The sequence below is a fragment of the Procambarus clarkii genome, chromosome 23 (assembly GCF_040958095.1).
Source record: "Procambarus clarkii isolate CNS0578487 chromosome 23, FALCON_Pclarkii_2.0, whole genome shotgun sequence".
NCBI classification, from domain to species: domain Eukaryota; kingdom Metazoa; phylum Arthropoda; class Malacostraca; order Decapoda; family Cambaridae; genus Procambarus; species Procambarus clarkii.
The window spans coordinates 8,881,407-8,897,298 of NC_091172.1; the positions used below are offsets into that span (position 1 = coordinate 8,881,407).

At 50.7% G+C, this 15,892-nt stretch overlaps 1 protein-coding gene across 1 annotated transcript; it reads right to left on the reverse strand.

Annotated features, from left to right (window-relative positions):
• Nucleotides 1–223: 223 nt before the first annotated feature.
• Nucleotides 224–4,210, reverse strand: LOC138367678 (plectin-like). Its single transcript, XM_069329641.1, has one exon. The coding sequence runs from the start codon at nt 4,208–4,210 to the stop codon at nt 224–226; it is 3,987 nt and encodes a 1,328-aa protein (XP_069185742.1).
• Nucleotides 4,211–15,892: the final 11,682 nt, after the last annotated feature.

Below are 15,892 nucleotides of genomic sequence, written 5' to 3' on the forward strand. Positions count from 1 at the left end.
AGAGAAGAGCGAAGAGTACAGGGTGATTGGTCTGTGTAGAAAATGTATTAAAGTTAGCAGTAAATAGGTACCTGGGAGTTAGTCAGCTGTCACGGGCTGCTTCCTGGGGGTGGAGGCCTGGTCAAGGACCGGGCCGCGGGGACACTAAGCCCCGAAATCATCTCAAGATAACCTCAAGTGAATAACAATGAGAATATTGATATGGTGATAAATACACCGACATTCAACATACTACAACACAATACATACAGATTGTTGACGTGTATACTGGTGTCTGAGCCTCGGACCAGTGCTCAGCCTCCTCCACCTGAGCCTCGGACCAGTGCTCGGCCTCCTCCACCTGAGCCTCGGACCAGTGCTCGGCCTCCGCCTGAGCCTGTGACCAGTGCTCGGCCTCCGCCACCTGAGCCTCGGACCAGTGCTCGGCCTCCGCCTGAGCCTGTGACCAGTACTCGGCCTCCGCTACCTGAGCCTGTGACCAGTGCTCGGCCTCCGCCACCTGAGCCTGGGACCAGTGCTCGGCCTCCGCCACCTGAGCCTCGGACCAGTGCTCGGCCTCCGCCTGAGCCTGTGACCAGTGCTCGGCCTCCTCCACCTGACCCTGAGACCAGTGCTCGGCCTCCTCCACCTGAGCCTGGGACCAGTGCTCGGCCTCCGCCACCTGAGCCTGGGACCAGTGCTCGGCCTCCGCCACCTGAGCCTCGGACCAGTGCTCGGCCTCCGCCTGAGCCTGTGACCAGTGCTCGGCCTCCTCCACCTGACCCTGAGACCAGTGCTCGGCCTCCTCCACCTGAGCCTGGGACCAGTGCTCGGCCTCCTCCACCTGATCCTGTGACCAGTGCTCGGCCTCCGCCTGAGCCTGTGACCAGTGCTCGGCCTCCTCCACCTGACCCTGAGACCAGTGCTCGGCCTCCTCCACCTGAGCCTGGGACCAGTGCTCGGCCTCCGCCACCTGAGCCTGGGACCAGTGCTCGGCCTCCGCCACCTGAGCCTCGGACCAGTGCTCGGCCTCCGCCTGAGCCTGTGACCAGTGCTCGGCCTCCTCCACCTGACCCTGAGACCAGTGCTCGGCCTCCTCCACCTGAGCCTGGGACCAGTGCTCGGCCTCCGCCACCTGAGCCTGGGACCAGTGCTCGGCCTCCGCCACCTGAGCCTCGGACCAGTGCTCGGCCTCCGCCTGAGCCTGGGACCAGTGCTCGGCCTCCGCCACCTGAGCCTGGGACCAGTGCTCGGCCTCCGCCACCTGAGCCTCGGACCAGTGCTCGGCCTCCGCCTGAGCCTGTGACCAGTGCTCGGCCTCCTCCACCTGACCCTGAGACCAGTGCTCGGCCTCCTCCACCTGAGCCTGGGACCAGTGCTCGGCCTCCGCCACCTGAGCCTGGGACCAGTGCTCGGCCTCCGCCACCTGAGCCTCGGACCAGTGCTCGGCCTCCGCCTGAGCCTGTGACCAGTGCTCGGCCTCCTCCACCTGACCCTGAGACCAGTGCTCGGCCTCCTCCACCTGAGCCTGGGACCAGTGCTCGGCCTCCTCCACCTGATCCTGTGACCAGTGCTCGGCCTCCGCCTGAGCCTGTGACCAGTGCTCGGCCTCCTCCACCTGACCCTGAGACCAGTGCTCGGCCTCCTCCACCTGAGCCTGGGACCAGTGCTCGGCCTCCGCCACCTGAGCCTGGGACCAGTGCTCGGCCTCCGCCACCTGAGCCTGGGACCTGTGCTCGGCCTCCTCCACCTGAGCCTGGGACCAGTGCTCGGCCTGCGCCACCTGAGCCTGGGACCAGTGCTCGGCCTCCGCCACCTGAGCCTCGGACCAGTGCTCGGCCTCCGCCTGAGCCTGTGACCAGTGCTCGGCCTCCTCCACCTGACCCTGAGACCAGTGCTCGGCCTCCTCCACCTGAGCCTGGGACCAGTGCTCGGCCTCCGCCACCTGAGCCTGGGACCAGTGCTCGGCCTCCGCCACCTGAGCCTCGGACCAGTGCTCGGCCTCCGCCTGAGCCTGTGACCAGTGCTCGGCCTCCTCCACCTGACCCTGAGACCAGTGCTCGGCCTCCTCCACCTGAGCCTGGGACCAGTGCTCGGCCTCCTCCACCTGATCCTGTGACCAGTGCTCGGCCTCCGCCTGAGCCTGTGACCAGTGCTCGGCCTCCTCCACCTGACCCTGAGACCAGTGCTCGGCCTCCTCCACCTGAGCCTGGGACCAGTGCTCGGCCTCCGCCACCTGAGCCTGGGACCAGTGCTCGGCCTCCGCCACCTGAGCCTGGGACCTGTGCTCGGCCTCCTCCACCTGAGCCTGGGACCAGTGCTCGGCCTGCGCCACCTGAGCCTGGGACCAGTGCTCGGCCTCCGCCACCTGAGCCTCGGACCAGTGCTCGGCCTCCGCCTGAGCCTGTGACCAGTGCTCGGCCTCCTCCACCTGACCCTGAGACCAGTGCTCGGCCTCCTCCACCTGAGCCTGGGACCAGTGCTCGGCCTCCGCCACCTGAGCCTGGGACCAGTGCTCGGCCTCCGCCACCTGAGCCTCGGACCAGTGCTCGGCCTCCGCCTGAGCCTGTGACCAGTGCTCGGCCTCCTCCACCTGACCCTGAGACCAGTGCTCGGCCTCCTCCACCTGAGCCTCGGACCAGTGCTCGGCCTCCGCCACCTGAGCCTGGGACCAGTGCTCGGCCTCCGCCACCTGAGCCTCGGACCAGTGCTCGGCCTCCGCCTGAGCCTGTGACCAGTGCTCGGCCTCCGCCACCTGAGCCTGGGACCAGTGCTCGGCCTCCGCCACCTGAGCCTCGGACAAGTGCTCGGCCTCCGCCTGAGCCTGTGACCAGTGCTCGGCCTCCTCCACCTGACACTGAGACCAGTGCTCGGCCTCCTCCACCTGAGCCTCGGACCAGTGCTCGGCCTCCGCCACCTGAGCCTGGGACCAGTGCTCGGCCTCCGCCACCTGAGCCTCGGACCAGTGCTCGGCCTCCGCCTGAGCCTGTGACCAGTGCTCGGCCTCCTCCACCTGACCCTGAGACCAGTGCTCGGCCTCCTCCACCTGAGCCTGGGACCAGTGCTCGGCCTCCTCCACCTGATCCTGTGACCAGTGCTCGGCCTCCGTCTGAGCCTGTGACCAGTGCTCGGCCTCCTCCACCTGACCCTGAGACCAGTGCTCGGCCTCCTCCACCTGAGCCTGGGACCAGTGCTCGGCCTCCGCCACCTGAGCCTGGGACCAGTGCTCGGCCTCCGCCACCTGAGCCTCGGACCAGTGCTTGGCCTCCGCCTGAGCCTGTGACCAGTGCTCGGCCTCCTCCACCTGACCCTGAGACCAGTGCTCGGGCTCCTCCACCTGAGCCTGGGACCAGTGCTCGGCCTCCTCCACCTGATCCTGTGACCAGTGCTCGGCCTCCGCCTGAGCCTGTGACCAGTGCTCGGCCTCCTCCACCTGACCCTGAGACCAGTGCTCGGCCTCCTCCACCTGAGCCTGGGACCAGTGCTCGGCCTCCGCCACCTGAGCCTGGGACCAGTGCTCGGCCTCCGCCACCTGAGCCTCGGACCAGTGCTCGGCCTCCGCCTGAGCCTGTGACCAGTGCTCGGCCTCCTCCACCTGACCCTGAGACCAGTGCTCGGCCTCCTCCACCTGAGCCTGGGACCAGTGCTCGGCCTCCTCCACCTGATCCTGTGACCAGTGCTCGGCCTCCGCCTGAGCCTGGGACCAGTGCTCGGCCTCCTCCACCTGAGCCTCGGACCAGTGCTCGGCCTCCTCCACCTGAGCCTGGGACCAGTGCTCGGCCTCCGCCACCTGAGCCTGGGACCAGTGCTCGGCCTCCTCCACCTGATCCTGTGACCAGTGCTCGGCCTCCTCTACCTGATCCTGTGACCAGTGCTCGGCCTCCGCTACCTGAGCCTGTGACCAGTGCTCAGCCTCCTCCACCTGAGCCTCGGACCAGTGCTCAGCCTCCTCCATCTGAGCCTCGGACCAGTGCTCAGCCTCCTCCACCTGAGCCTCGGCCCAGTGCTCGGCCTCCGCCACCTGAGCCTCGGACCAGTGCTCGGCCTCCTCCACCTGAGCCTCGGACCAGTGCTCGGCCTCCTCCACCTGAGCCTGGGACCAGTGCTCGGCCTCCGCCACCTGAGCCTCGGACCAGTGCTCGGCCTCCACCACCTGAGCCTCGGCCCAGTGCTCGGCCACACAACATGTGTTACACTTGTATACTGAAGAAGGCATACCACTGCTGGTCATCTTCCCGTTGATAAAGTGCTCAAGTTTCATAGCGGTGTTCCGGGAGACTCTTTATATCGCTATTAAAGTTTCCAGATTCCTTTTCAAGTCTTCCAACTTTTAAATTGGTTTCTGGATACACTGGTCAGCGGCAGGTCTGAAGGAGTATGCTAGCTTGCTCTCCCAAGATTATATATATATATGTGTGTGTGTATATCACGAAAATAAACACGTGATTAAAAATGTGACAATGTCAGATCACGGAGGAAAAATGAAACAGGAATTTCCTTAAGTACTTTCGTATATTAATACATCTTCAGAAGGAGTCTTCTGAAAATGTATTAATATACGAAAGTACTTAAGGAAATTCCTGTTTCATTTTTCCTCCGTGGTCTGACATTGTCATATATATATATCTTAACATTATTAATGTACGTGTTGTTTTAATTGATCAAGCCTCCTAAAATAAGTAATTAAAGGTCATTAACGTTTCTATAATGTTTGTGTGGTCCAGGGTTCCATTCCTGGTGAGACAGAGATGGCTGGGAACGTTTCCTTTCGTCTAATGCATCTGTTCACTTAGTAGTAGATGGGTGCCAGAGATCCAGGCAACTGTTGTGGGGGTTGTTTGGTGGGTGAAGGTCAGTAGTTCCTTCCTGGACGGGGGGGGGGGGGGGAAGTACCTCACTATAAGCCTAAAGTATAAATGTACAGCCTCCCTTTCACCAACAGTTACGATTTGTTTTTATTATTTCCTATTAATTTTGTTCCCAACCTCGCAGAAACCTCATCCTCCAAGTTTCCATTATTTTGTCTAGTTAAAACATAAGAATTGGCGAACAGGCGAGCTGTGTTGGGTGACATGAGGCGTTACTACCATGCCAACCAGTGACGAGACTACCATAGTCTGCCAGTGATGAGACTACCATAGTCTGCCAGTGATGAGACTACCATAGTCTGCCAGTGATGAGACTACCATAGTCTGCCAGTGATGAGACTACCATAGTCTGCCAGTGACGAGACTACCATAGTCTGCCAGTGACGAGACTACCATAGTCTGCCAGTGACGAGACTACCATAGTCTGCCAGTGACGAGACTACCATAGTCTGCCAGTGATGAGACTACCATAGTCTGCCAGTGACGAGACTACCATAGTCTGCCAGTGACGAGACTACCATAGTCTGCCAGTGACGAGACTACCATAGTCTGCCAGTGACGAGACTACCATAGTCTGCCAGTGATGAGACTACCACAGTCTGCCAGTGACGAGACTACCATAGTCTGCCAGTGACGAGACTACCATAGTCTGCCAGTGACGAGACTACCATAGTCTGCCAGTGACGATAGTCTCGTCACTGGCTATCATGGTAGTGGTCACCCAACACAGCTCGCCTGCAATATCCAGGAATAAAATTCTCATTTGTCCTCCGGTGAAAAGACGAGTCCCAGTGGTCTCGGTATGTTTACAGACCTAATTTTATCTAAGTGTGTGACCAGTCTTAACCTGATCATTCCTTCAAGTACTTTACAGGCGGATGTTTGTTAGCGATACTGGTCTGTAGTTAATTACCTCTTCCCTATCTCCTTTCTTGAAAACTTGTACCACATTAGCCTTTTTCCAGTGGCATGTCTTTGCACCTGTGTGTGTGTGTGTGCGTGCGTGAGAGCGTGTACACCATCAAATATGGTGCCGAGGGGGCGCCATATATGTAACCTTCTGTGGAATATAGAAAAACAGTAAAGCCAGGGGATGGAACAGCGACAGTCGGCCCCCACCTTCCCACTCCAGCAAATTCAACTTCTCTGAGTTGTCCGCCTCCCCGTGGTAGAGTATTGCTGTAGGCGAGTATCGGAGCCCAGCACCTGCGAGCCCTCCCAGCGCCCACACGCTCACCTGAAAGACGGAGGCGGCAGTTTAGGTGACGGCGAGCGGGGAGAAATTCGCCCGAATAGGCTTCCGAAAAAAATCGTGAGTTGCGCGGAGTGAGCCATTGTTGGGGGGTTAATTTTCCCTGATGAAACTCTCGTCCCCCGGGGCACTTGTGAGCTGGTGAGGTGTATGTGGGGCAGCTACCACCTCTCTTGTTGATGCTGCCTCCGCCCACCACCACCACCACCTACCACAACCTACCACAACCTGCCACTACCACCTGCCACAACCTGCCATCACCACTATAATCTGCCATATTCACAACTATATCCACAACCACCTACCACGAGCCAGAATTCCGCTCAACAATAACCCTCAGATGTCATATTTCCTATAAGCTTCGTATTTTGAATGCTACATAGCCTTCCCGGTTTGGTGCCTTCTATTGATAATTACTTACTTCGTATTTTGAAGTCTGCGTAGCGATTTGGGCAAAATCTGACCAACCTAATTTGCATATTTTCAGTATAAAAGTGCAAAAAAGTCCCAACAAAAAAGGCCACTTTTCTGTTGGGCGTTTGTCACTTTTTTTGTTCATTTTTTTTTTCTAGGGAGAATTGGATTTTTTTATGGTGGAATTGATGTTTTTTTTTTTGTTGACTGTATTTGAGTTTTTAATTGCTGTCTCAATTTGAATATTTTTATTAGCAGAATTGGATATTTTTTATTGGACGATTAGGAATGTTTGTTTGCCCATTATATTTTGTTGGTGGATTAGATTTTTTTGTTGACTGATTTGGGTTTCTTGCTGTTGGCGCATTTGGATTTTTTTGCGGATTCGATCTTTTTTTTTTGTTGGCGGATTTGGACTTTGGTTTTGTTGTAACACTGAGAATAGCGGAGGATTGACATGATAGAGACTGACCATCTTCATCCCTTCCTAACCTTCCCCGTCCCTTCCCAAAACGTCCCATCACTCCCCATCCCTCCCCATCACTCCCCATCACTCCCCATCACCCCCCGTCCCTCTCTATCACTCCCCATCACTTCCATCCCTCCCCATCACTCCCCATCACTCCCCATCACTCCCTGTCCCTCCCTATCACTTCCCATCACTCCCTGTCCCTCCCTATCACTCTCTATCACTCCCCATCACTCCCCATCACTCCCCATCACTCCCCGTCCCTCCCTATCACTTCCCATCACTCCCTGTCCCTCCCTATCACTTCCCATCACTCCCTGTCCCTATCCCTCCCTATCACTCCCTATCACTCCCTATCACTCCCCATCACTCCCCATCACTCTCCATCACTCCCCATCACTCCCCAACAGCCATAACAACACAAGGCCTCCCCACGACACCTTCACAAACCAATCTCACAATTCTGAGCCAGTATTAGCGGCTCATGTCCGCGTCTAATAATAGTGTTGAGGCTTGCAACGTGTGCCGATAATGCACGTGCCAATTACCCCTCGGAGGAGTGAATATCGCGGAGCTCTTGACGTCCCTTACATTACGCCTCGAGTCAATACCTGGAGCTGTGTCGGCTCCCTATGGAGGGACGCCCTCAGCTATTGCTCTCTGGGAATTGTTAGGTTATTGCTGGTGCAGACTGGTGGTGGTGGTGGTTATGCTGATGGAGGTGCGGGGTGGCGAGTGTGGTAGTTGCAGTGGGGTTGTTGAGGTGGTCGTGGTTGCTGCCACTGTTGCGGTGGCAGTGGGTGTGGTGGAGCGGTTGAAGTGGAAATGTTGGCAGTGGTTGGGATGGCATTGTTTGTGGTGGGGGCCAGTGTTTGTGGTGGAAGCTGTGGTTGTGGGGGAAATACCGTTTGTGGTGGGGGCCAGTGGTTGTGGTGGAAGCTGTTGGTTGTGGGGGAAATGCCGTTTGTGGTGGGGGCCAGTGGTTGTGGTGGAAGCTGTGGTTGTGGGGGAAATACCGTTTGTGGTGGGGGCCAGTGGTTGTGGTGGAAGCTGTGGTTGTGGGGGAAATACCGTTTGTGGTGGGGGCCAGTGGTTGTGGTGGAAGCCGAGATATACAACTGCCAACTTTTCCTTCCAAGGATTCTATTTCTGTGACTGAACAGTACACGCAAGGACATTACACACAATACTGAATGGTCAGAATATTCGTGCCTTGAGGACATTAGACGAGTCTCCCGGCGTGGGTGTGAGGCTCAGTCGCAAGGTCTCTCATTTGTCTCACTGTCCAGAGGATCCTGGGACGCCGGTATATACCTGAGGCACCGAGCTGGGATAGACAGCTCAAAGCTTAACCGCTTTGGATAGCTCCGTCGTCCACTCTCTGAACACGTTATCCTCACTGTAAGTGGCTGCCGATTCAAGCCCGGTTATCGACCAGGAGACTGAGATATCAGTATACAATTTCGAAATTTCCTGAAGCAAAGGAACTGAACTGATTTTTGGTACTGAGAGCACGTGAAAAATCAAATATATTAAGGAACTGAAGGTGACTTTAACTTCTTTAGCGAGGCTGCCATTAAGGAGCATCAGTTTTTCACCTTCACTTAACAAACTGCGCCTCGTGGAGGATCTAATTACCAGGCAATTCTGAGTTGACAGGATCAATTTTATATTCTTAAAAAATGGAAAAGATTAAGCTTTTTTATTAAGTTCAAAGTGTAGACTGACTCACTCTGCTTCTCTTGCTCCCTTGCTCTCTCTCTTTTGTTCTCTCTTGTTCTATCTCTTTTTTTTTGCTCTCTTTGTCTCTCTTGTTCTATCTCATGTTCTCTCTCTTTCTCTCTCTCTTGTTCTCTCTCTCTCTCTTTCTCTTGTTCTCTCTCTCTCTCTCTCTCTCTCTCTCTCTCTCTCTCTCTCTCTCTCTCTCTCTCTCTCTCTCTCTCTCTCTCTCTCTCTCTCTCTCTCTCTCTCTCTCTAAGCCAGAATATTGAGCCTGTAGAACCCATAAACATTATGTCCGGATATACATTTTAATTTGAGGAAGTGACTTTTGCCTTGTCTGACAGCTTGGCCAAACACCATGAAATTAGATCAGTTCCGATGGCTGCGAGTGCTTGGCTTACTGTGCCTAGCTTGCTGTGCCTAGCCTGCTGTGCCTAGCGTACTGTACTCAGCTTGCTGTGCCTAGCGTACTGTGCCTAGCTAACTGTACTCAGCTTGCTGCTCCTGCGGGATCATATTGGATCATATTTTCCATAGATCCCCTAGCATGGATAAGGAACAACAGGAAGGAGCCAAAGAGTCAACCTGTCCTCTTAAAAAGAACGTCGCTTTTGGCCGTTTGCCCGTATGGCCGAATATGGACGTAATTTGAAAATTAAAATAAATTGAAAATAAATTTGGGATTTTTTTTTCAACAACAGTAAGTTAAGGGTCCTCTGATAGGTTAGGTGGGCAGGAAATTCTCATAAAGTTTCAAAACGTTATGAAAAACGTAAATTGAAAGTTCCTCTTCTAAGCTGTCCGAGGAGGGCCGGACGACTCAAACAGAAAACGGAACAGTACGCCACTTTTGTGAGTCGATTTAATTTCAAATTACGTCCAAATTTGGCCATAGCGCGCATACTAGCCAAAAGTGACGTTATTTTTAAGAGGACGGGTTGAAAGAGTTACGGTAAGGGGCGAGAAGTCGGACTGGCGAACAGTAACGAGTGGAGTATCACAAGGATCGGTGCTGGGACCAATCCTCTTTCTAATATATGTTAACAACATGTTTACAGGAGTAGAGTCCTAAATGTCGATGTTCGCGGATGACGCAAAGTTGATGAGAATAGTTGTGACAGATGAGGATTGCAGGATCCCCCAAGAGGACCTGAACATGTTGTAGAGATGGTCAGAGAAATATCTACTGGAGTTCAACACGAGCAAATGTAAAGTTATGGAAATGGGACTAGGTGATAGGAGACCAAAGGGACAGTACACAATGAAGGGGAACTGCCTACCTGTGACGACGCGAGAAAGAGACCTGGGCGTGGACGTAACACCTAATCTATCTCCTGAGGCACACATAAATAGGATAACGACAGCAGCGTACTCTACACTGGCAAAAGTTAGAACATCATTCAGAAACCTAATTAAGGAGGCATTTAGGGCGCTTTACACTGCCTACGTGAAGCCAGTTTAGAGTATGCCGCCTCATCATGGAGTCCCCAGCTGAAGAAGCATATAATGAAACTGGAAAAGGTTCAGAGATTTGCAACGAGACACGTCCCAGAGTTACAAGGGATGGGTATGAGGAGCGCCTGAAGGAACTGTGCCTTACGATACTAGAAAGAAGGGAGAGGGGGACATGATATGAACGTATAAAATACTCAGGGGGATTGACAGAGTGGACATAGACGAAATGTTCACACGTAATAGTAACAGAACGAGGGAACATGGGTGGAAGCTGGAAACTCAGATGAGTCACAGGGATGTTAGGAAGTTTTCTTTTAGCGTGAGAGTAGTGGGAAAATGGAATGCACTTGGGAACAGGTTGTGGAAGCAAACTCTATTCATACTTTTAAAACTAAGTATGATAGGGAAATAGGACCGGAGTCATTGCTGTAAACAACCGATGCTCGAAAGGCGGGATCCAAGAGTCAATGCTCGATCCTGCAGAGACAAATAGGTGAGTACACGCGCGCGCACACACACACTCAACCCCCGCAAGCACAATTAGGTGAGTACACACACACACACACACACACGCACACGCACACGCACACACACACACACACACACACACACACACACACACACATGCTATAGATGCAGGCAGGAGTGAAAGGGAAGGTACTCCATTGGATAAGGGAGTAACTAAGCAACAGAAGGCAGCAAATCACTGTGAGGGATGAGGCCTCAAATTAGCGAGACGTCACCAGTGGAGTCCCGCAGGGTTCAGTGTGGGAACCGACCTGTGAGATTTATATTTATTTAATTTATATGAATTTATATAGAATTTATATTTACGTTAATTTATATATTTCGATAGCAATTTGTATGATGTTAAGTGGACTGTATTTCTGCAATAATCTCACAAATCGATCCATACACATTAGGGGGGTTTTGTATTAAATTTATATATATGCAGCCAATCAAACTACAGTATTAAACTACATATATTAGTATACATTGAGGAGGTTCCTTATCTTATTGTACAGCAGGTTTAGTCCACCAGGTGTAACTAGGATGTAGACACCAAATTATTCTCGATTGAGGCTGCTTCCATCACCCAGTAACTGGTGTATCAAGTCTTGCTTCCTCTTCTTGTTCCTGTCAAAGGGCGCTAGCTGTAAAGTCAGAATCCTAATATATGACAGCTATATCAGAGAAAATACTGTATATTAAATCATAATGACCAAGGCTTAATTACCTTAGTATGAGGCGGGTTCGCATTCTAACCGGTTCGCCCAATATCTACCTAACATTAATGGCCAAAAGTGATTAGATAAACGGGTTTCGGTAGGACACTTTCCTTGATTATGTTGACAGCGTGTTGATGATGGAAGACCACTACTCTGATCTCCGTCACACTTCGTCCAAGAGAAATTAATGGAGCCGAATTTGCTCCACTGCGCCTCTGGTCTTAACAACTATCGCTGACCACTTTCTCCTTCTGACGCCTTGGCACATTGTCTAGATATTAGTAACTGATAGAAGGGTCACATTTACTTTATTTTGATTTTGATAATTAAGTTAATTCAAATGAGATGTTTTATGATGTAAAAAGTCCAAAGACTAATGTAATTTAAGAATAATTCCCAACAGAATAGTTGGTGAATTTATAATAGTATGTGGCAATGATATCCCCGTTTTCTATTGACGGAAAATTCCACTACAAGCTATATTTCTATGGTTAACTTGTGTATACAACGCAGCAGCAATATTATCTGCCTGTTGAATTGATATTATTAAATGGTGTCGGGTTTTCCGACATCCAGTCCTTGGACCTATACTGTTATTTTTTTTTTAGATATATACAAGAGTTGTTACATTCTTGTACCAGAGGGTATAGAATCGTTCCTCTCATTGTTGTGCTGATAATGCAAAAATTATGAGGATTAAAACAGAGGATGATAGTAGGAGACTACAAGACGATCTAGACAGCCTGAATGAATGGTCCACAAATGGCTACTAAAGTTCAGCCCGAGTAAATGAAAGGTTATGAAACTAGGTGGAGGGAAACAGGAGACCAGATACAGGATACAGAATGGGAGATGAATTACTTCATAAACAGAGAGAAAGATCTAGGAGTTGATATCACACCAAACATGTCTCCTGAAGCCCACAATTAAAAACAATTACATTTGCGGCATATGCGAGGCTGGCTAACAACAGAACTGCCTTCAGCAACCTGTGTAAGAAATCATTCAGAACCTTATATACCACATATGTAAGACCAATACTGGAGTATGCGGCCCTAGCATGGAGCCCGTACTTTGTTAAACACAAGACGAAGCTGAAAAAAGTTCAGAGGTATGCCACTAGGCTAGTCCCAGAACTAAGAGGCATGAGTTACGAGGAAAGGCTGCGTGAAATACATCTCACGACACTGGAAGACGGAGAGTAAGGGGAGACATGATCACTGCCTACAAAATTCTCAGAGGAATTGACAGGGTAGATAAGGATAAATTGTTTACCACTGGTGGTACGCGAAACAAGGGGACACAGGTGGAGACTGAGTACCCAAATGAGCCACAGGGACGTTAGAAAGAACTTTTTCAGTATCAGAGTAGTTAACAGGTGGAATGTATTAGGCAGTGATGTGTTGGAGGCTGACTCCATACACAGTTTCAATGTAGATATGATAGAGCCCAGTAGGCTCAGGAACCTGTTCACCAGTTGATTGACAGTTGAGAGGCGGAACCAAAGAGCCAGAGCTCAACCCCCCGCACGCACAACTAAGTGAGTACACACACACACACACACACACACCTCTGTGTATGAGGTGTTTTTAGCCGAGGAGAAACAATGGACAGAGTTTCTTTCACCCTGATGCCCCTGTTAACTAGCAGTAAATAGGTACCTGGGAGTTAGTCACCTGTCACGGGCTGCTTCCTGGTGTGTGTGTGTGTGTGTGTGTGGTGTGTGAAAAATAGTAGTTAGTAACAGTTGATTGACAGTTGAGAGGCGGGCCGAAAGAGCAGAGCTCAACCCCCGCAAGCACAACTAGGTGAATACACACACACACACACACACACACACACACACACACACACACACACACACACACACACACACGTGTGTGTGTGTGTGTAGCCACGAAGGGACTTCGTGACAAATCGCCAACATGGGTTCAGGGACGGTAAATCTTGCCTTACAGGCTTGATAGAATTCTACGATCAGGTGACAAAAATTAAGCAAGAAAGAGAGGGCTGGGCGGACTGCATTTTCTTGGATTGTCGGAAAGCCTTTGACACAGTACCGCATAAGAGGCTGGTACATAAGCTGGAGAGACAGGCAGGTGTATCTGGTAAGGTGCTCCAGTGGATAAGGGAGTATCTAAGCAATAGGAAGCAGAGAGTTACGGTGAGGGGTGAGACCTCCGATTGGCGTGAAGTCACCAGTGGAGTCCCACAGGGCTCTGTACTCGGCCCTATCTTGTATCTGATATATGTAAATGATCTCCCAGAGGGTATTGTGACGATAATCTCCTTCAAGAGATTGAGCCTGCTCTTCCCTCCATAATTACGTCTTCACAACTATATAAAAAGACTATGGAAGAAATGTCCAACAACGACAACAACACCAGCAAGGCTTGCCAGGGTGAGCAAAAACGTATGCAGCCAGCCACCTGTTCGGACCCAAATCACCAAACTACATGTTGATCGCTGCCGGCTGCGCTGATTGGTCGCCGGTCTGGCTGCACCTGCACTCGCCCCCCATACTACCTGATGTCTGGGGTCGCCCCAACATCAGTCCTCAGAATGTTCAGTGCTTTCGTAGCCAGCACTCCTCCCAGCTAGACGTTAGCGTGTACTGAGAGAGGTGGTGGCTTTAAGCCAATATTCCAGCACCTCCCACTTAACTTTTGTATTGCACTTGTTATTTTGCCTTAACGTAACTTTTCATTTTGTCATTTAAGTATTCTTATTATTTTGATTCATTGATTTTATTATAAGAATTTGTTTGTGCATTATTTTCATGTTTTGATTTATTTAACGTAATTAAAATTTCATTGTTAAAGTTTACTTGTGTTTTGTGTGTCTTCTCCTTACCTTACCACAGACGAAGTTCCAGTTTTCTATTTTTTTTTTTAAACTATGTGACGAGGCCATACCCCTAGCCTTAAACAGCCGAACACCAACGCGTTACCGTCACAAGTTATATGGGGGCCTGTCCTAGGAGCTTCACTCAGGTACTGGTGCCAAGTGGTAATTTATGGTAAGCGTATTTAACTTTGTTAACGTAGCTTTACTATTTTTCATTCAATTTCATTTTTTATAAGGTGCGGTGTATTGTGCATTACGAGAGTAACATTAGTGAAGGTGAGACAACTTTGGATTACGTGGTGACTGTAGGCCGCAGTCATACTCTTAATTGGTCATCTCTCCCTCCTTGTTATACTCGTGTTTACCATCTATGTCCCTTGAATATTTCTCATTCTGACAGATCATCATATTGGTACCCTGGTACTGTGGTCTGCCCCGGGTCAAGAGTACCCAATCTTCTGCAATCTGACTGTAGGAGGATAAAGAGGGCCATAGTTCCTCTAGCTCGAACTTTAGTTGCTGAATTGGGACCTCAGCAGCAGTTCTCGTCACCAGTTGACACCTCGCACCCCTACACGTCAGTCAGAGATGATGATACATACAACGGTAGGGAATTAGCTTATTTTTTCAGAGCACAAAAGTTCGCTAATTCTGTAAGTATCATATTAAATTCAGTAGGAAAAACTTGCTTTATGTCCTATAGAGACTTGGCAAGGTATGCCTACATCCTTGGACTACCAATTTTACTTTTGAAGCATTTAACTGTTTCATTTGTTTTCGAAACTTTGTTTCATTTGTTAGTAGGATTTTCTTGCCCTTATTCTCTTACATGAGTACCGGGTACAAGATTTCCTGCGCCCTTGATTTAATTTAATCATTTAATATCTTTCACTTAACGTTAATTGTTAAAGATCACACAGGATAGGTACCAGTTGCCACGTTGTCCTGTTTCTGACATTTCATTATTGAATATTCGTGTACCTTTATTTGCTAATTTCACCATGTTTCGTCTCCAAACTTTCCGTGCAAATCCAGCAGGTGAAATAGGGACTTTAAGTCGTGCCAAGAGGACTGAATTACAAACTCTTGCACATGAGTATCAACTAGAAGTTCCCTACCAAGCCAACAAAAATGACCTACACAACCTGTTGCTGGATTACTATTTAGAGCAAGGTAAGATAGACTCTGAAACTCATGAAACTTACTATATTGCAGATAAAACTGACTTGGCAACGATGAAACTTAAACTAGAGCTGGCTAAGATTGAACGTGAGCAACAAGAACGAGCGGCTGCCATACGGAGAGAAGAACAAGAACGCGAAGCTGCTTTGAGGAGAGAAGAACAAGAACGCGAAGCTGCTTTGAGGAGAGAAGAACACGAACGTGGACTCGCCCTCCACGAACGTGAGGTTGCACTACTCCAGGAGCGGGAACGAGTACAGCTTGAAGCACTCCAGGAGCGGGAACGCGTACAGCTTGAAACCAAACAACGCGAGTTGGAAATGCAACGTGAACATGACAAGCAACAAGCAACTCTGGCTCTAGAGTGTCGTCAACGTGAAATCGCCTTGGAAACTTCCCACTTCACTCAACGCCAACAAGCTACTGCCAATCTTCCCGTCAGTTTTAATATATCACATGCAAGTAAGTTAATGCC